The sequence below is a fragment of the Oncorhynchus mykiss genome, chromosome 10 (genome assembly GCF_013265735.2).
Source record: "Oncorhynchus mykiss isolate Arlee chromosome 10, USDA_OmykA_1.1, whole genome shotgun sequence".
NCBI classification, from domain to species: domain Eukaryota; kingdom Metazoa; phylum Chordata; class Actinopteri; order Salmoniformes; family Salmonidae; genus Oncorhynchus; species Oncorhynchus mykiss.
In genome coordinates, this window is record NC_048574.1 from 77,303,111 (window position 1) to 77,318,021 (window position 14,911).

Sequence of the window (14,911 nt, forward strand, 5' to 3'; positions counted from 1 at the left end):
GCTCAGAGTGTTATAGAAATGGTGACATAGTGTCTGTATGTTAATGTTCTGCTCAGAGTGTTATAGAAATGGTGACATAGTGTCTGTATGTTAATGTTCTGCTCAGTGTGTTATAGAAATGGTGACATAGTGTCTGTACATGGTGACATAGTGTCTGTATGTTAATGTTCTGCTCAGAGTGTTATAGAAATGGTGACATAGTGTCTGTATGTTAATGTTCTGATCAGTGTGTTATAGAAATGGTGACATAGTGTCTGTATGTTAATGTTCTGCTCAGTGTGTTATAGAAATGGTGACATAGTGTCTGTATGTTAATGTTCTGCTCAGTGTGTTATAGAAATGGTGACATAGTGTCTGTACATTAATGTTCTGCTCAGTGTGTTATAGAAATGGTGACATAGTGTCTGTATGTTAATGTTCTGCTCAGTGTGTTATAGAAATGGTGACATAGTGTCTGTACATGGTGACATAGTGTCTGTATGTTAATGTTCTGCTCAGTGTGTTATAGAAATGGTGACATAGTGTCTGTACATGGTGACATAGTGTCTGTATGTTAATGTTCTGCTCAGTGTGTTATAGAAATGGTGACATAGTGTCTGTATGTTAATGTTCTGCTCAGTGTGTTATAGAAATGGTGACATAGTGTCTGTACATGGTGACATAGTGTCTGTACGTTAATGTTCTGCTCAGTGTGTTATAGAAATGGTGACATAGTGTCTGTACATGGTGACATAGTGTCTGTATGTTAATGTTCTGCTCAGGGTGTTATAGAAATGGTGACATAGTGTCTGTATGTTAATGTTCTGCTCAGGGTGTTATAGAAATGGTGACATAGTGTCTGTATGTTAATGTTCTGCTCAGTGTGTTATAGAAATGGTGACATAGTGTCTGTATGTTAATGTTCTGCTCAGTGTGTTATAGAAATGGTGACATAGTGTCTGTACATGGTGACATAGTGTCTGTATGTTAATGTTCTGCTCAGAGTGTTATAGAAATGGTGACATAGTGTCTGTATGTTAATGTTCTGATCAGTGTGTTATAGAAATGGTGACATAGTGTCTGTACATGGTGACATAGTGTCTGTATGTTAATGTTCTGCTCAGTGTGTTATAGAAATGGTGACATAGTGTCTGTATGTTAATGTTCTGCTCAGTGTGTTATAGAAATGGTGACATAGTGTCTGTACATGGTGACATAGTGTCTGTATGTTAATGTTCTGCTCAGAGTGTTATAGAAATGGTGACATAGTGTCTGTACATGGTGACATAGTGTCTGTATGTTAATGTTCTGCTCAGAGTGTTATAGAAATGGTGACATAGTGTCTGTATGTTAATGTTCTGCTCAGTGTGTTATAGAAATGGTGACATAGTGTCTGTATGTTAATGTTCTGCTCAGTGTGTTATAGAAATGGTGACATAGTGTCTGTATGTTAATGTTAATGTGTGCGTGTGTGTGTGTGTGTGTGTGTGTGTGTGTGTGTGTGTGTGTGTGTGTGTGTGTGTGTGTGTGTGTGTGTGTGTGTGTGTGTGTGTGTGTGTGTGTGTGTGTGTGTGTCTGTGTGTGTGCCTGCGTACCCACCACACTGATGAGCTGTGACAGAGACACCTGTATAGAGATGGTAACCTGCTGGCTCTTGTTAACAGCAGGACGGATCAGTTTGTTATAACGCTCTGGACTCAACAGGTAGTTCACCAGACGCTCCTCTGCATTCTCCGCTCCTGTACCTGGACACACACACACACGTAGACACACAAAGAAGACACACACACAGAGACATGCATAAGCATACACAGACGCACACGAGAGAGAAAGAGAGAGAATTACACACACAAACCAACCCCTGAAAGTTGGTTTCTGAAAGCACACACACCAGCCTCCCTTGACTCAACAAGATACAAAACACACTTTCACACACACCAGCTGTTCACCATCTGAAATGAGTACACGCCCAGACGTCACACACACACACAGACACACAGACACACAGACACACAGACACACACACACACACACACACACACACACACACACACACACACACACACACACACACACACACACACACACACACACACACAGGAGATAGACTGCTGATAGTTTACGTCCCCATAGTATCACAGCTATTTTATCAGAAAGGAACACACTCACAGACAGAACGTCTGCTCAAACACAGACAAAACACTCTGGCTCACAGAGACAGATAAATGCCTTATAAAAAGAGGCAATCTGGGATTCAAACTACAATAAAATGGCCACTTTATTTTGGTAAACCGCTGAGGGGCGGAACAGGAAAAATAGAACCGCTCTCAGATTCATAGACAAAGATATGGATGCAGGGACTGACCATCCACGTAATCATAGTTTTATACCGTTTTGAAGCTACAGGCTACAGTGTTTGTTTATACACAATGGAGTAAAACAAGCTTATATATGGGTTTTGATAGGTTAAGAAGGTTGAACTAAGCTCAAGAGACATTTATAAATTATATTCTTCAAGAATTAATGGCTATGTACCATTCATTTCAAAGTTAAAAAAAATATGAAATCCCGGATTGCCCCTTTAACTAACAGTGGTTTGTTGGCAGAGAGTTTGAACTCTAGAGGACTGACACACTGTAGCAGCCATCACGGCCCCTCCAGACGTGTGGAGAAGGAAAATGTCAACATACACACACACTCTCTCTCTTACTGTGTGTGTGTGTGTGTGTGTGTGTGTGTGTGTGTGTGTGTGTGTGTGTGTGTGTGTGTGTGTGTGTGTGTGTGTGTGTGTGTGTGTGTGTAAAAAGCAGAGACACAGAAAGACGACTGAAAGAGAGAGACAGAAAAACAACTGGAAGAGAGAGACAGAGACACAGAAAGAGAGAGACAGAAAGACGACTGGAAGAGAGAGACAGAGGACAGAAAGAGAGAGACAGAAAGATGACTGGAAGAGAGAGACAGAGACACAGAAAGGGAGAGACAGAAAGACAATTGAAAGAGAAAGACAGAGGACAGAAAGAGAGAGACAGAAAGACGATTGGAAGAGAGAGACAGAGGACAGAAAGAGAGAGACAGAAAGATGACCGGAAGAGAGAGACAGAAAGACGACTGGAAGAGAGAGACAGAGACACAGAAAGGGAGAGACAGAAAGACAATTGAAAGAGAAAGACAGAGGACAGAAAGAGAGAGACAGAAAGACGATTGGAAGAGAGAGACAGAGGACAGAAAGAGAGAGACAGAAAGATGACCGGAAGAGAGAGACAGAAAGACGACTGGAAGAGACGACTGGAAGAGAGAGACAGAGGACCGAAAGAGAGAGACAGAAAGACAACCGGAAGAGAGAGACAGAAAGACGACTGGAAGAGAGAGACAGAGACACAGAAAGTGAGAGACAGAAAGACGACAGAAAGAGAGAGACAGACACAGAAAGAGAGAGACAGAGACACAGAAAGAGAGAGACAGAGACACAGAAAGAGAGAGACAGAAAGACGACAGAAAGACGACTGAAAGATAGAGACATTGACTACCATTGCCTTTTTCTACTCCAATGTAACCATGAATGGTCTCTCTCTCTCTCATCGCGGCTGTGCTACTCCCCCAATACATTGCTCTGACACACTCCTAGCTTCTGTCATGATCTCCCCCCAGTAGCTGACTGAGAATCAGGGTGTGTAGTGATGTGGCAACGTGAACCGCGAGGTTGCTGCCCGACTAGTTAAAGGCCTAGTTTCAAACCCTATTCCCTTGGTTCCCCTGGGCCTTGGTCATAACTAGGGCACTATCTAGGGTGACATTTGAGACACAGAGACAGCTGGAGGGGAGGAATCTCACACACACTAACTTTTAGTTCACGCATCACTTTTCCTCTGCCTCACTCTACTGTAACAGCCCAGAGACAAAGCAGTTGTAGAGCTGATGTCATTTTACAACCAGCATTACCCGCAGGGAGAAACCTACCTGTACCCTACTGTAAGTTAACTCAACTGCTGTTCAGTTCAGCTAGGCTACCAAAGGTTTCTGTGTGTTCAAGGTTGTGAAGGCCGTAGTTAAGGATTCTGTGTGTTCAAGGTTGTGAAGGACCCAGTTAAGGTTTCTGTGTGTTCAAGGTTGTGAAGGCCGTAGTTAAGATTTCTGTGTGTTCAAGGTTGTGAAGGCCCTAGTTAAGTTGAGTATTGTATCAAGTTAGCAAGTAGACATTTTTTATAGACACAATGCAGGATATATTCAAAATCAAGCACTAACATTAGTGACCCTGGTCAGAAGTCGTGCACTACATAGGGAATTGGGTTCTGGTCAGATGTAGTGCACTACATAGGGAATAGGGCCCTGGTCAGAAGTAGTGCACTATATATGGAATAGTGCCCTGGTCAGAAGTAGTGCACTATATAGGGAATATGGCCCTGGTCAGAAGTAGTGCACTATATAGGGAGTATGGCCCTGGTCTGTAGTGCACTATATAGGGAATATGGCCCTGGTCAGTAGTGCACTATATAGGGAACATGGCCCTGGTCAGTAGTGCACTATATAGGGAGTATGACCCTGGTCAGTAGTGCACTATATAGGGAATATGGCCCTGGTCAGTAGTGCACTACATAGGGAATATACCCTGGTCAGTAGTGCACTACATAGGGAATATGGCCCTGACCAGTAGTGCACTATATAGGGAATATACCCTGGTCAGTAGTGCACTATATAGGGAATATGGCCCTGGCTAGTAGTGCACTATCTGGGAATAGAGTTCCATTTGCAACAAAGACACTGTGCACGAGCAAGATAGTACTCAGCCCTCTGATAGGTGGAGTGACTGACTGATATTAGCATGCACTTCACTCTATAGTTGTGTATATGATGTATACTGCAGCTGGCTGTTCTATACCGCAGAACAATCACTGTGCATGTGTTTTCAAAAAAGCTCTTTGCTCTTCCTGTGAATAGGATATTAGCACAGTATCAGAGAGAGAGACAGAGACAGACAGACAGAGAGAGAAACAGACAGACAGAGAGAGAGCGAACAGAGAGAGAGCGACAGAGAGAGAGAGAGAGAGAGACAGAGAGACAGACAGACAGAGAAAGAGACAGATAAAGAGACAGAGAGAATGATGGAATGATCTGTCTAAAGTGAGTAGCTGCAGCATGATGAAAACATCTGTTAAATGTCATTGAATGATAGAGTGATAGCACACATATGGAGAAGATCCTTCAGAGTACAACACACACACACACACACACACACACACACACACACACCCGAGGAGAGTGAATCAGTTGAACTTCTACCATGCTGTGTCTTTTCTCTCATCCTGTATCATGTATTTAACGTATATCTGAAGAAACACTGTTCTTTCACATGTTATCAGCTGGGATAAAGGGACATTTAAAGAAGATCCTTTTAAGATGAAGAATAAAACTCTCTTTGTGCATGTTGATCATTTTGTGGAGATGGAACCAGTTCAATGTTAACAACCTGTTTGGGACAGGGGGGCAGCATTTTCACTTTTGGATGAATAGCGTGCCCAGAGTAAACTGCCTCCTACTCTGTCCCAGATGCTAATATATGCATATTATTAGTAGTATTGGACAGAAAACACTCTGAAGTTTCTAAAACTGTTTGAATGATGTCTGTGAGTATAACAGAACTCATATGGCAGGCAAAAACCTGAGAAAAATCCAACCAGGAAGTGGGAAATCTGAGGTTTGTAGTTTTTGAACTCATTGCCTATCGAATATACAGTATCTATGGGGTCATATTGCATTTCCTAGGGCTTCCACTAGATGTCAACAGTCTTTAGAACCTTGTTTGATGCTTTTACTGTGAAGTGGGGGCGAATGAGAGGGGATTGAGTAAGGTCTCTCCCCGAGTGCCATGAGCTGACCACGCGTGTTCATTGCAATTGACCACGCGTGTTCCATTGCAATTCTAAAGACAAAGGAATTCTCCGGTTGGAACATTATTGAAGATTTTTGTTAAAAACTTCCTGAAGATTGATTCTATACATCGTTTGACATGTTTCTACGGACTGTAACTGAACTTTTTGACTTTTCGTCTGCACCTAGTGATCGCGCCTCATGAATTTTGACTACTGGGCTAAACGTGCGAACAAAAAGGAGGTATTTGGACATAAATTATGGACTTTATCGAACAAAACAAACATTTATTGTGGAAATGGGATTCCTGGGAGTGCATTCTGATGAAGATCATCAATGGTAAGTGAATATTTATAATGCTATTTCTGACTAATGTTGACTCCAAAACATGGCGGATATCTGTTTGGCTGTTTTGTTACCTGAGCGCTGTACTCAGATTATTGCATGGTATGCTTTTTCGAAAAAGTTTTTTTGAAATCTGACACAGCAGTTGCAATAAGGAGAAGTATATCTATAATTCTGTGCATAATACTCGTATCTCAACATTACTGACCATAAAGCGCCAATGTAAAGTGAGATTTTTGGACATAAATATGAACTTTATCGAACAAAACATACATGTATTGTGTAACATGAAGTCCTATGAGTGTCATCTGATGAAGATCATCAAAGGTTAGTGGTTAATTTTATCTATATTTCTGCTTTTTGTGACTACTCTCTTTGGCTGGAAAATGGCTGTATGTTGTTTTTGTGACTAGGCTCTGACCTAACATAATCATATGGTGTGATTTCGCTGTAAATAATTTTTGAAATCTGACACGATGGGTAGATTAACAAGAAGTTACACTTTAATTGGGTGTATTGCACGTGTGAATGTTTGAAAGTTAAATAAAAAAGTATATATATTTTTGAATTTGGCGCTCTGCCTATTCAGCAGATTTTGTCGAGGGGCGGAACCCCTAGCCCTAACAAGTTTTTAAGGTACCACTGTCTTCATGACTCTTTATTTGGTGTCCCAACTGATGTTAATGCTTTAACTGAACAAACATTGTGTGTGTGTGTGTGTGTGTGTGTGTGTGTGTGTGTGTGTGTGTGTGTGTGTGTGTGTGTGTGTGTGTGTGTGTGTGTGTGTGTGTAGCTCACCAGACAAAGCGTTAGTGGTGGAGGAGAGGTAGAACATATCCTGAAGTAAATTATTAAAAGAGAGGCCATCTGGAATGGCTTCCTTTAAGAGCTAGTCTCTCCAGCCTGAACACACAAACACACACACACACAATTGCACCCACAGCTACACACTCACAACCACAATTACACACTATCACTCTCTTTCTCAAACAAACAGAAAGGCCTCCTTTATCAGTGTGATTGTCTCAGGTCTCCTTTATCAGTGTGAGTCTCAGGTCTCTTTTATCAGTGTGATTGTCTCAGGTCTCCTTTATCAGTGTGATTGTCTCAGGTCTCCTTTATCAGTGTGATTGTCTCAGGTCTCCTTTATCAGTGTGATTGTCTCAGGTCTCCTTTATCAGTGTGATTGTCTCAGGTCTCCTTTATCAGTGTGAGTCTCAGGTCTCTTTTATCAGTGTGATTGTCTCAGGTCTCCTTTATCAGTGTGATTGTCTCAGGTCTCCTTTATCAGTGTGATTGTCTCAGGTCTCCTTTATCAGTGTGATTGTCTCAGGTCTCCTTTATCAGTGTGATTGTCTCAGGTATCTTATCAGTGTGATTGTCTCAGGTCTCTTATCAGTGTGATTGTCTCCTTTATCAGTGTGATTTTCTCCTTTATCAGTGTGATTGACTCCTTTATCAGTGTGATTGTCTCCTTTATCAGTGTGATTGACTCCTTTATCAGTGTGATTGACTCCTTTATCAGTGTGAATGTCTCAGGTCTCCTTTATCAGTGTGATTGTCACCTTTATCAGTGTGGTTGTCTCCTTTATCAGTGTGAATGTCTCAGGCCTCCTTTATCAGTGTGATTGTCTCAGGTCCTTTATCAGTGTGATTTTCTCCTTTATCAGTGTGATTGTCTCAGGTCTCTTTTATCAGTGTGATTGTCTCCTTTATCAGTGTGATTGTCTCAGGTCTCCTTTATCAGTGTGATTGTCTCAGGTCCTTTATCAGTGTGATTGACTCCTTTATCAGTGTGATTGTCTCCTTTATCAGTGTGATTGACTCCTTTATCAGTGTGATTGACTCCTTTATCAGTGTGAATGTCTCAGGTCTCCTTTATCAGTGTGATTGTCACCTTTATCAGTGTGGTTGTCTCCTTTATCAGTGTGATTGTCTCCTTTATCAGTGTGATTGTCTCAGGTCTCCTTTATCAGTGTGATTGTCTCAGGTCCTTTATCAGTGTGATTGACTCCTTTATCAGTGTGATTGTCTCCTTTATCAGTGTGATTGACTCCTTTATCAGTGTGATTGACTCCTTTATCAGTGTGATTGTCTCAGGTCTCCTTTATCAGTGTGATTGTCTCATGTCTCCTTTATCAGTGTGATTGCCTCCTTTATCAGTGTGATTGTCTCCTTTATCAGTGTGATTGTCTCAGGTCTCCTTTATCAGTGTGATTGTCACCTTTATCAGTGTGGTTGTCTCCTTTATCAGTGTGATTGTCTCCTTTATCAGTGTGATTGTCTCAGGTCTCCTTTATCAGTGTGATTGTCTCAGGTCCTTTATCAGTGTGATTGACTCCTTTATCAGTGTGATTGTCTCCTTTATCAGTGTGATTGACTCCTTTATCAGTGTGATTGACTCCTTTATCAGTGTGATTGTCTCAGGTCTCCTTTATCAGTGTGATTGTCTCATGTCTCCTTTATCAGTGTGATTGCCTCCTTTATCAGTGTGATTGTCTCCTTTATCAGTGTGATTGTCTCAGGTCTCCTTTATCAGTGTGATTGTCACCTTTATCAGTGTGGTTGTCTCCTTTATCAGTGTGATTGTCTCAGGTCTCCTTTATCAGTGTGATTGACTCCTTTATCAGTGTGATTTTCTCCTTTATCAGTGTGATTGACTCCTTTATCAGTGTGATTGACTCATTTATCAGTGTGAATGTCTCAGGTCTCCTTTATCAGTGTGATTGTCACCTTTATCAGTGTGGTTGTCTCCTTTATCAGTGTGATTGTCTCCTTTATCAGTGTGATTGTCTCAGGTCTCCTTTATCAGTGTGATTGTCTCAGGTCCTTTATCAGTGTGATTGACTCCTTTATCAGTGTGATTGTCTCCTTTATCAGTGTGATTGACTCCTTTATCATTGTGATTGACTCCTTTATCAGTGTGATTGTCTCAGGTCTCCTTTATCAGTGTGATTGTCTCATGTCTCCTTTATCAGTGTGATTGCCTCCTTTATCAGTGTGATTGTCTCCTTTATCAGTGTGATTGTCTCAGGTCTCCTTTATCAGTGTGATTGTCACCTTTATCAGTGTGGTTGTCTCCTTTATCAGTGTGATTGTCTCAGGTCTCCTTTATCAGTGTGATTGTCTCCTTTATCAGTGTGATTGTCCCAGGTCTCCTTTATCAGTGTGATTGTCTCAGGTCCTTTATCAGTGTGTTTGTCTCCTTTATCAGTGTGATTGTCTCAGGTCTCCTTTATCCGTGTGATTGTCTCAGGTCTCCTTTATCAGTGTGATTGTCTCAGGTCTCCTTTATCAGTGTGATTGTCTCCTTTATCATTGTAAGTGTCTCAGGTTCTTTATCAGTTTGATTGTCTCCTTTATCAGTGTGATTGTCTCAGGTCTCCTTTATCAGTGTGATTGTCTCATGTCTCCTTTATCAGTGTGATTGACTCCTTTATCAGTGTGATTGTCTCAGGTCTCCTTTATCAGTGTGATTGTCTCCTTTATCAGTGTAATTGTCTCCTTTATCAGTGTGATTGTCTCAGGTCTCCTTTATCAGTGTGATTGTCTCAGGTCTCCTTTATCAGTGTGATTGTCTCAGGTCTCCTTCATCAGTGTGATTGTCTCATGTCTCTTTTAGCAGAGAGGGAATGGGGAGAGGGCAGAGGGAAGAGAGGGGGAGAAGAGAGGAGAAGAGAGGAGAGGAGAGAGAAGAGAGGAGAAGAGAGGAGAGAGAAGAGAGGAGATGGGGAGAAGAAAGGAGAGCGGGAGAAGAGAGGAGATGGGAGAGGCGAGGAGACACCACACCCATAGAGCATCCTCATCACCTCTGGGTTACACTTTATCTGAACCTGAAGCCTTCATAAAGGCTACATAACACTGTCATAACCCTCCATAACACGGTCATAACCCATTACACTGTCATAACCCTCCATAACACTGTCATAACCCTCCATAACACGGTCATAACCCATAACACTGTCATAACCCTCCATAACACGGTCATAACCCTCCATAACACTGTCATAACCCTCCATAACACTGTCATAACCCTCCATAACACTGTCATAACCCTCCATAACACGGTCATAACCCATAACACTGTCATAACCCTCCATAACACTGTCATAACCCTCCATAACACTGTCATAACACATAACACTGTCATAACCCTCCATAACACTGTCATAACCCTCCATAACACGGTCATAACCCATAACACTGTCATAACCCTCCATAACACAGTCATAACCCTCCATAACACGGTCATAACCCATAACACTGTCATAACCCTCCATAACACGGTCATAACCCATAACAGTGTCATAACCCTCCATAACACTGTCATAACCCGCCATAACACTGTCATAACCCTCCATAACACAGTCATAAGTGTTTTTTTGTTTCAGCCCAGCACTAACACACCTGATTCAACGACTCAATCTAACCATCAAGCCCTGGAATAGTGGAATTGGGGGTATTAGTGCTGGGATGGAACAAATATGTGCAATCCAAAGGGTACTCCTGGACTGGAGCTGAGGAATGCTGGCCTTCATTAATATTAACGGTAAGGGAAATAAAAAGCAGACTGAGGCGCCCGTGAGAAAGAACTGTCACACACACACTCACACACACACACACACACACACACTCACACACACACACACACACACACACACACACACACACACACACACTGGTTGGGATGGAACTGTTGGCAGAGTGACACAACTCTCTTGTTACCGCCTGATGAGAACGGCATCCTGGGTAAATCACTAATGCTCAGCTGTCATTGGTCTGCACAGTGTGTTTGTGTGTGTTTCTGTGTGTGTGTGCACCTGTATTTGTATGTGTGTGTGTGTGTGTGTGTGTGTGTGTGTGTGTGTGTGTGTGTGTGTGTGTGTGTGTGTGTGTGTGTGTGTGCTTTTGTGTTTGTTTCTCTGAGTGTGTGTTTCTGTGTGTGTGTGTTTCTGTGTGTGTGTGTTTCTGTGTGTGTTTATGTGTGTGTGTTTCTGTGTGTTTCTGTGTGTGTGTGTTTCTGTGTGTGTTTGTGTGTGTGTGTTTCTGTGTGTGTTTGTGTGTGTGTGTTCCTGTGTGTGTTTGTGTGTGTGCGCGCGCGAGCGCTCAACAGACTGCAGGAGACTGGCCTTTTCCTCTGTGGGTTCATGTACCTTGGCTTCTGTACCTGGATCACTGGATTACACCTCCACCCCAAGCTGCGAGGTCCTAGTGTACATCTAGCTAGCAGGACAGACTGAGGCTGGGGCCGTGGTAGACATCATCACGACTCTGTCTCTCTGTGTCCTGGAAACTCAATTGAACTTCAACGTATACCTTCACGGTTCAATAAAAATTGACATTATTAAGTGAATAAGGTATGTGTTGGAGTAAGCAGAGAGGAAGGGGCGAAGTGAGAGAGAGTTACTCCACCCAAGATCTGGGTGAGATAAGCCCTTTTTGTATGGAGGACTATGAGGGACTGTCGAATTACATGAGTCTTATTTGATTTAATAGAAATGTCCTGTTTAGGCTGTTACAAATGTACTGATATATGTGAATGCACGTGCATTCCAGCAAAATGTAGAAAAATGACTTAGTTGTGCCTGTTGTTCACACGAGTATCTGATCTCTCATTGGCTAAAATGGTGCCACCTAATCTCACCTGCCTTTAATCACGGAGGACAAGTATTTCCATTGTTAGAGCTGTCACTCGGCTATCTTGTCAACATAAAATATAATCTTTGGAGTAAAGCAGCCGGTCGCAAATTGCTCCTTGACCCTTACGCTTGGCCATAACCCCTCGATGGGTGTTGGCAAGTCTGTAGGGTCTGGGTAGCTATCAGATAGATGTTAGCATGTCTGGAGGTTCTGGGTAGCTATCAGATAGATGTTAGCATGTCTGGAGGTTCTGGGTAGCTATCAGATAGATGTTAGCATGTCTGGAGGGTCTGGGTAGCTATCAGATAGATGTTAGCATGTCTGGAGGTTCTGGGTAGCTATCAGATAGATGTTAGCATGTCTGGAGGTTCTGGGTAGCTATCAGATAGATGTTAACATGTCTGGAGGTTCTGGGTAGCTATCAGATAGATGTTAACATGTCTGGAGGTTCTGGGTAGCTATCAGATAGATGTTAGCATGTCTGGAGGTTCTGGGTAGCTATCAGATAGATGTTAGCATGTCTGTAGGTTCTGGGTAGGTATAAACAGTGTACTGGTAAAGTTTCCACCATATTGCTTTCATCTTCCAGAAGTGAAAACAATGAAGGGGAGGGGTAAGACGTGAAGTGGGATGGGCTGAGTGTGTATGTGGGGTCCAAGAACGCCATGGAAAGTGTTTGACTCCACAAGCTGAAGGCCTTGGTTTCCGTTCATGTCTAACTCCTTCCTCCTTCACTGGCTGAGCATCCCTTCAGGTATCTGCAGTCTGGCTGAACACTGTGCCTGTTCTGTCATAATGGGACTATTTACTCCTGCAGTGTTTCTATAAAGGCCTAGTGAAGTCAAACATGTGATTATGTTGTGTTTTATAAACACTGAGAGTACAACACATTATTAACATCTGCTCTTTCCATGACAGGCTGACCAGGTGAATCCAGGTGAAAACTATGATCCCTTATTGATGACACTTCAATCAGTGTAGATGAAGGGGAGGAGACGGGTTAAAGAAGGATGTTTAGGCCTTCAGACATGAGACATGGATTGTGTATGTGTACTATTCAGAGGGTGAATGGGCAAGACAAAAGATTAAAGTGCCTTTTGAACAGGGTATGGTTGTAGATGCCAGGCTCACTGGTTTGTGTCAAGAACTGCAATGCTGCTGGGTTTTTCACACTCAACAGTTTCCACCGTGTATCAAGAATGGTCCACCACACAAAGGACATGTAGCCAACTTGACACAACTGTGGGAAGCATCGGAGTCACCATGGGCCGGCATCCCTGTGGAACGCGAGGAACGCTTTCGACACCTTGTAGAGTCCATGCCCCAACATATTGGGAGGGGGGAGGCGGGGTTTAATAAGGTTGGAATATACTTTGAAATTGTGAAAATTATGATAATTATGATAATAATAATAATTTTGTGTAAGAACTGTTTGAAAGGACAGCCTGATATTTCAGCCTGTTTTGTGGGGTGGAGTTTTGGCCTGCCTGGTGACATCACCCCCCCTCCATGTTTGGTTTTGCCCTAGTACTAACACACCGGATTCAAATCATCAAAGGCTTGATGATGAGTTGATGTGTTTTATCAGGTGTGTTAGTGCCATGGCAAAACCCCTCTGGCTCCCCAGCACCAGGACTGAGAAATACTACTAGTGTACCAGCTGTGTGTAGGTACATTACAGTACATTAGACTTCTCCTGCCATAGTTGTATTGACTCAGTGTCATTAATGTTCTGTTACTTAATCGTTATAGCTTGTTAACAAAGCCTCAATGGACAGACGTTGAACACTAAAGTCAATCCAAGGGCCCAACTTTGACTGAACAGCATTAGGCATGAAGGTTATCCTTTACAAATGTCCAGCGAGATTGAACAGAACACTACTCTCTCTATTCAATATAGACAGACATGAGAGAGTTGAATCCGTGTGCGCTGTCCATGGTGCTGACAGTTTGCTGAGATTAGTCAACAAGGAGAGAGGGAGAAGAGAGGAGAGGTAATGCAGTCTGTAATCGTGGCAAACTTTCAGAACAACGGACAACGGCAACTCCCCTGCAAGTTTTCAAGACCTAAAAAGCGAGGACAGGGCGAAACAACATACGCGGTTATACGAAAATATGAATCGACTTTGGAAGCTGTCTTCGTTGCTATATATATATATATATATTATAATGTATATAATATGGTTCCTTACTGGAGTAATAGCCTATCCAAAAACATTTCGAAAAGCGTTTTATTTCAGTCTGTAGTTTATAGCCTAGATGTATTTCACAAACGACTTCATGACATTGCCTAATTTAAAAACAATGTTGGCAACCCGAGCGGCGTTCATTTTGAGTTAGTGTTCTGCGTGCAAAACATGACATTTACAAACACAAACGGTTTACCATTAAGGCTACTTACTTGAGAGAGATAACAGAAGGAGAGAGAGCGATAAAGTCACGGTCACCGCCATATCTCCTCCGTGCCCTTCTTCCCTTCCCCGGAATCCGACGCTCAAAACTTGGATGGGGGTGTGCCGGAGTGGGGTTATTATCTCCGGGAGAGAGTGTCAAAAGTTGACGACAAAGCGCAGCTGTAGATCCAGGACTGTCAACGCGTTCATACACCATCGAAGTCGTCAGAAATTAACCGCGTCGTGGTCGTTGTAGAGTACGAACCGATCCGTTTAGATGTCTGCGTCTCCGGTAATTCTCACAAACACGTGCACTCAGTTCTGATCTGATCTTTGCCCCTCCACTTTCGAGCGGTGTGTCACAATAACAAATTGAAATCGAATGCGTACAGATTAATGTGCTAACATGTCGATGGACGTAATGGATCACATTGAAATTCCATGTAACTCTGTTATTGAAACAAAATCACGTCGTATCCTCATCGTCCGTCGGAGTGGCCCGCGCCTTTCCTCAGACTTGCGGTTTCAGCCAAACGCCACAAACTCGCCGCGTTGACATTTGAGCTAAATTCGATCCGTGTCCTTATTCTACCATGCTACGCATGTCTACAGAACCGAGAAATATGTTTTTGCAACTGTTTAGGCTACATTTCACTGAGTATTCCCTACGCCACGTTTATAAGCATAAA

The 14,911-nt window shown here is 42.6% G+C and overlaps 1 protein-coding gene across 1 annotated transcript in view; it reads right to left on the reverse strand.

Annotated features, from left to right (window-relative positions):
• The window catches only part of LOC118936772 (neuronal acetylcholine receptor subunit beta-2-like), a 24,364-nt gene extending 9,670 nt beyond the window's left edge, over positions 1 to 14,694 (reverse strand). The window contains exons 1-2 of the mRNA XM_036934017.1: positions 14,231 to 14,694; positions 1,579 to 1,724 (exon numbers count right to left, since the gene is read on the reverse strand). Of these exons, the coding sequence (XP_036789912.1) occupies positions 1,579 to 1,724; positions 14,231 to 14,282 (198 nt within the window). The 5' untranslated portion in view covers positions 14,283 to 14,694. The remainder of the gene's footprint in view (positions 1 to 1,578; positions 1,725 to 14,230) is intronic.
• Positions 14,695 to 14,911: the final 217 nt, after the last annotated feature.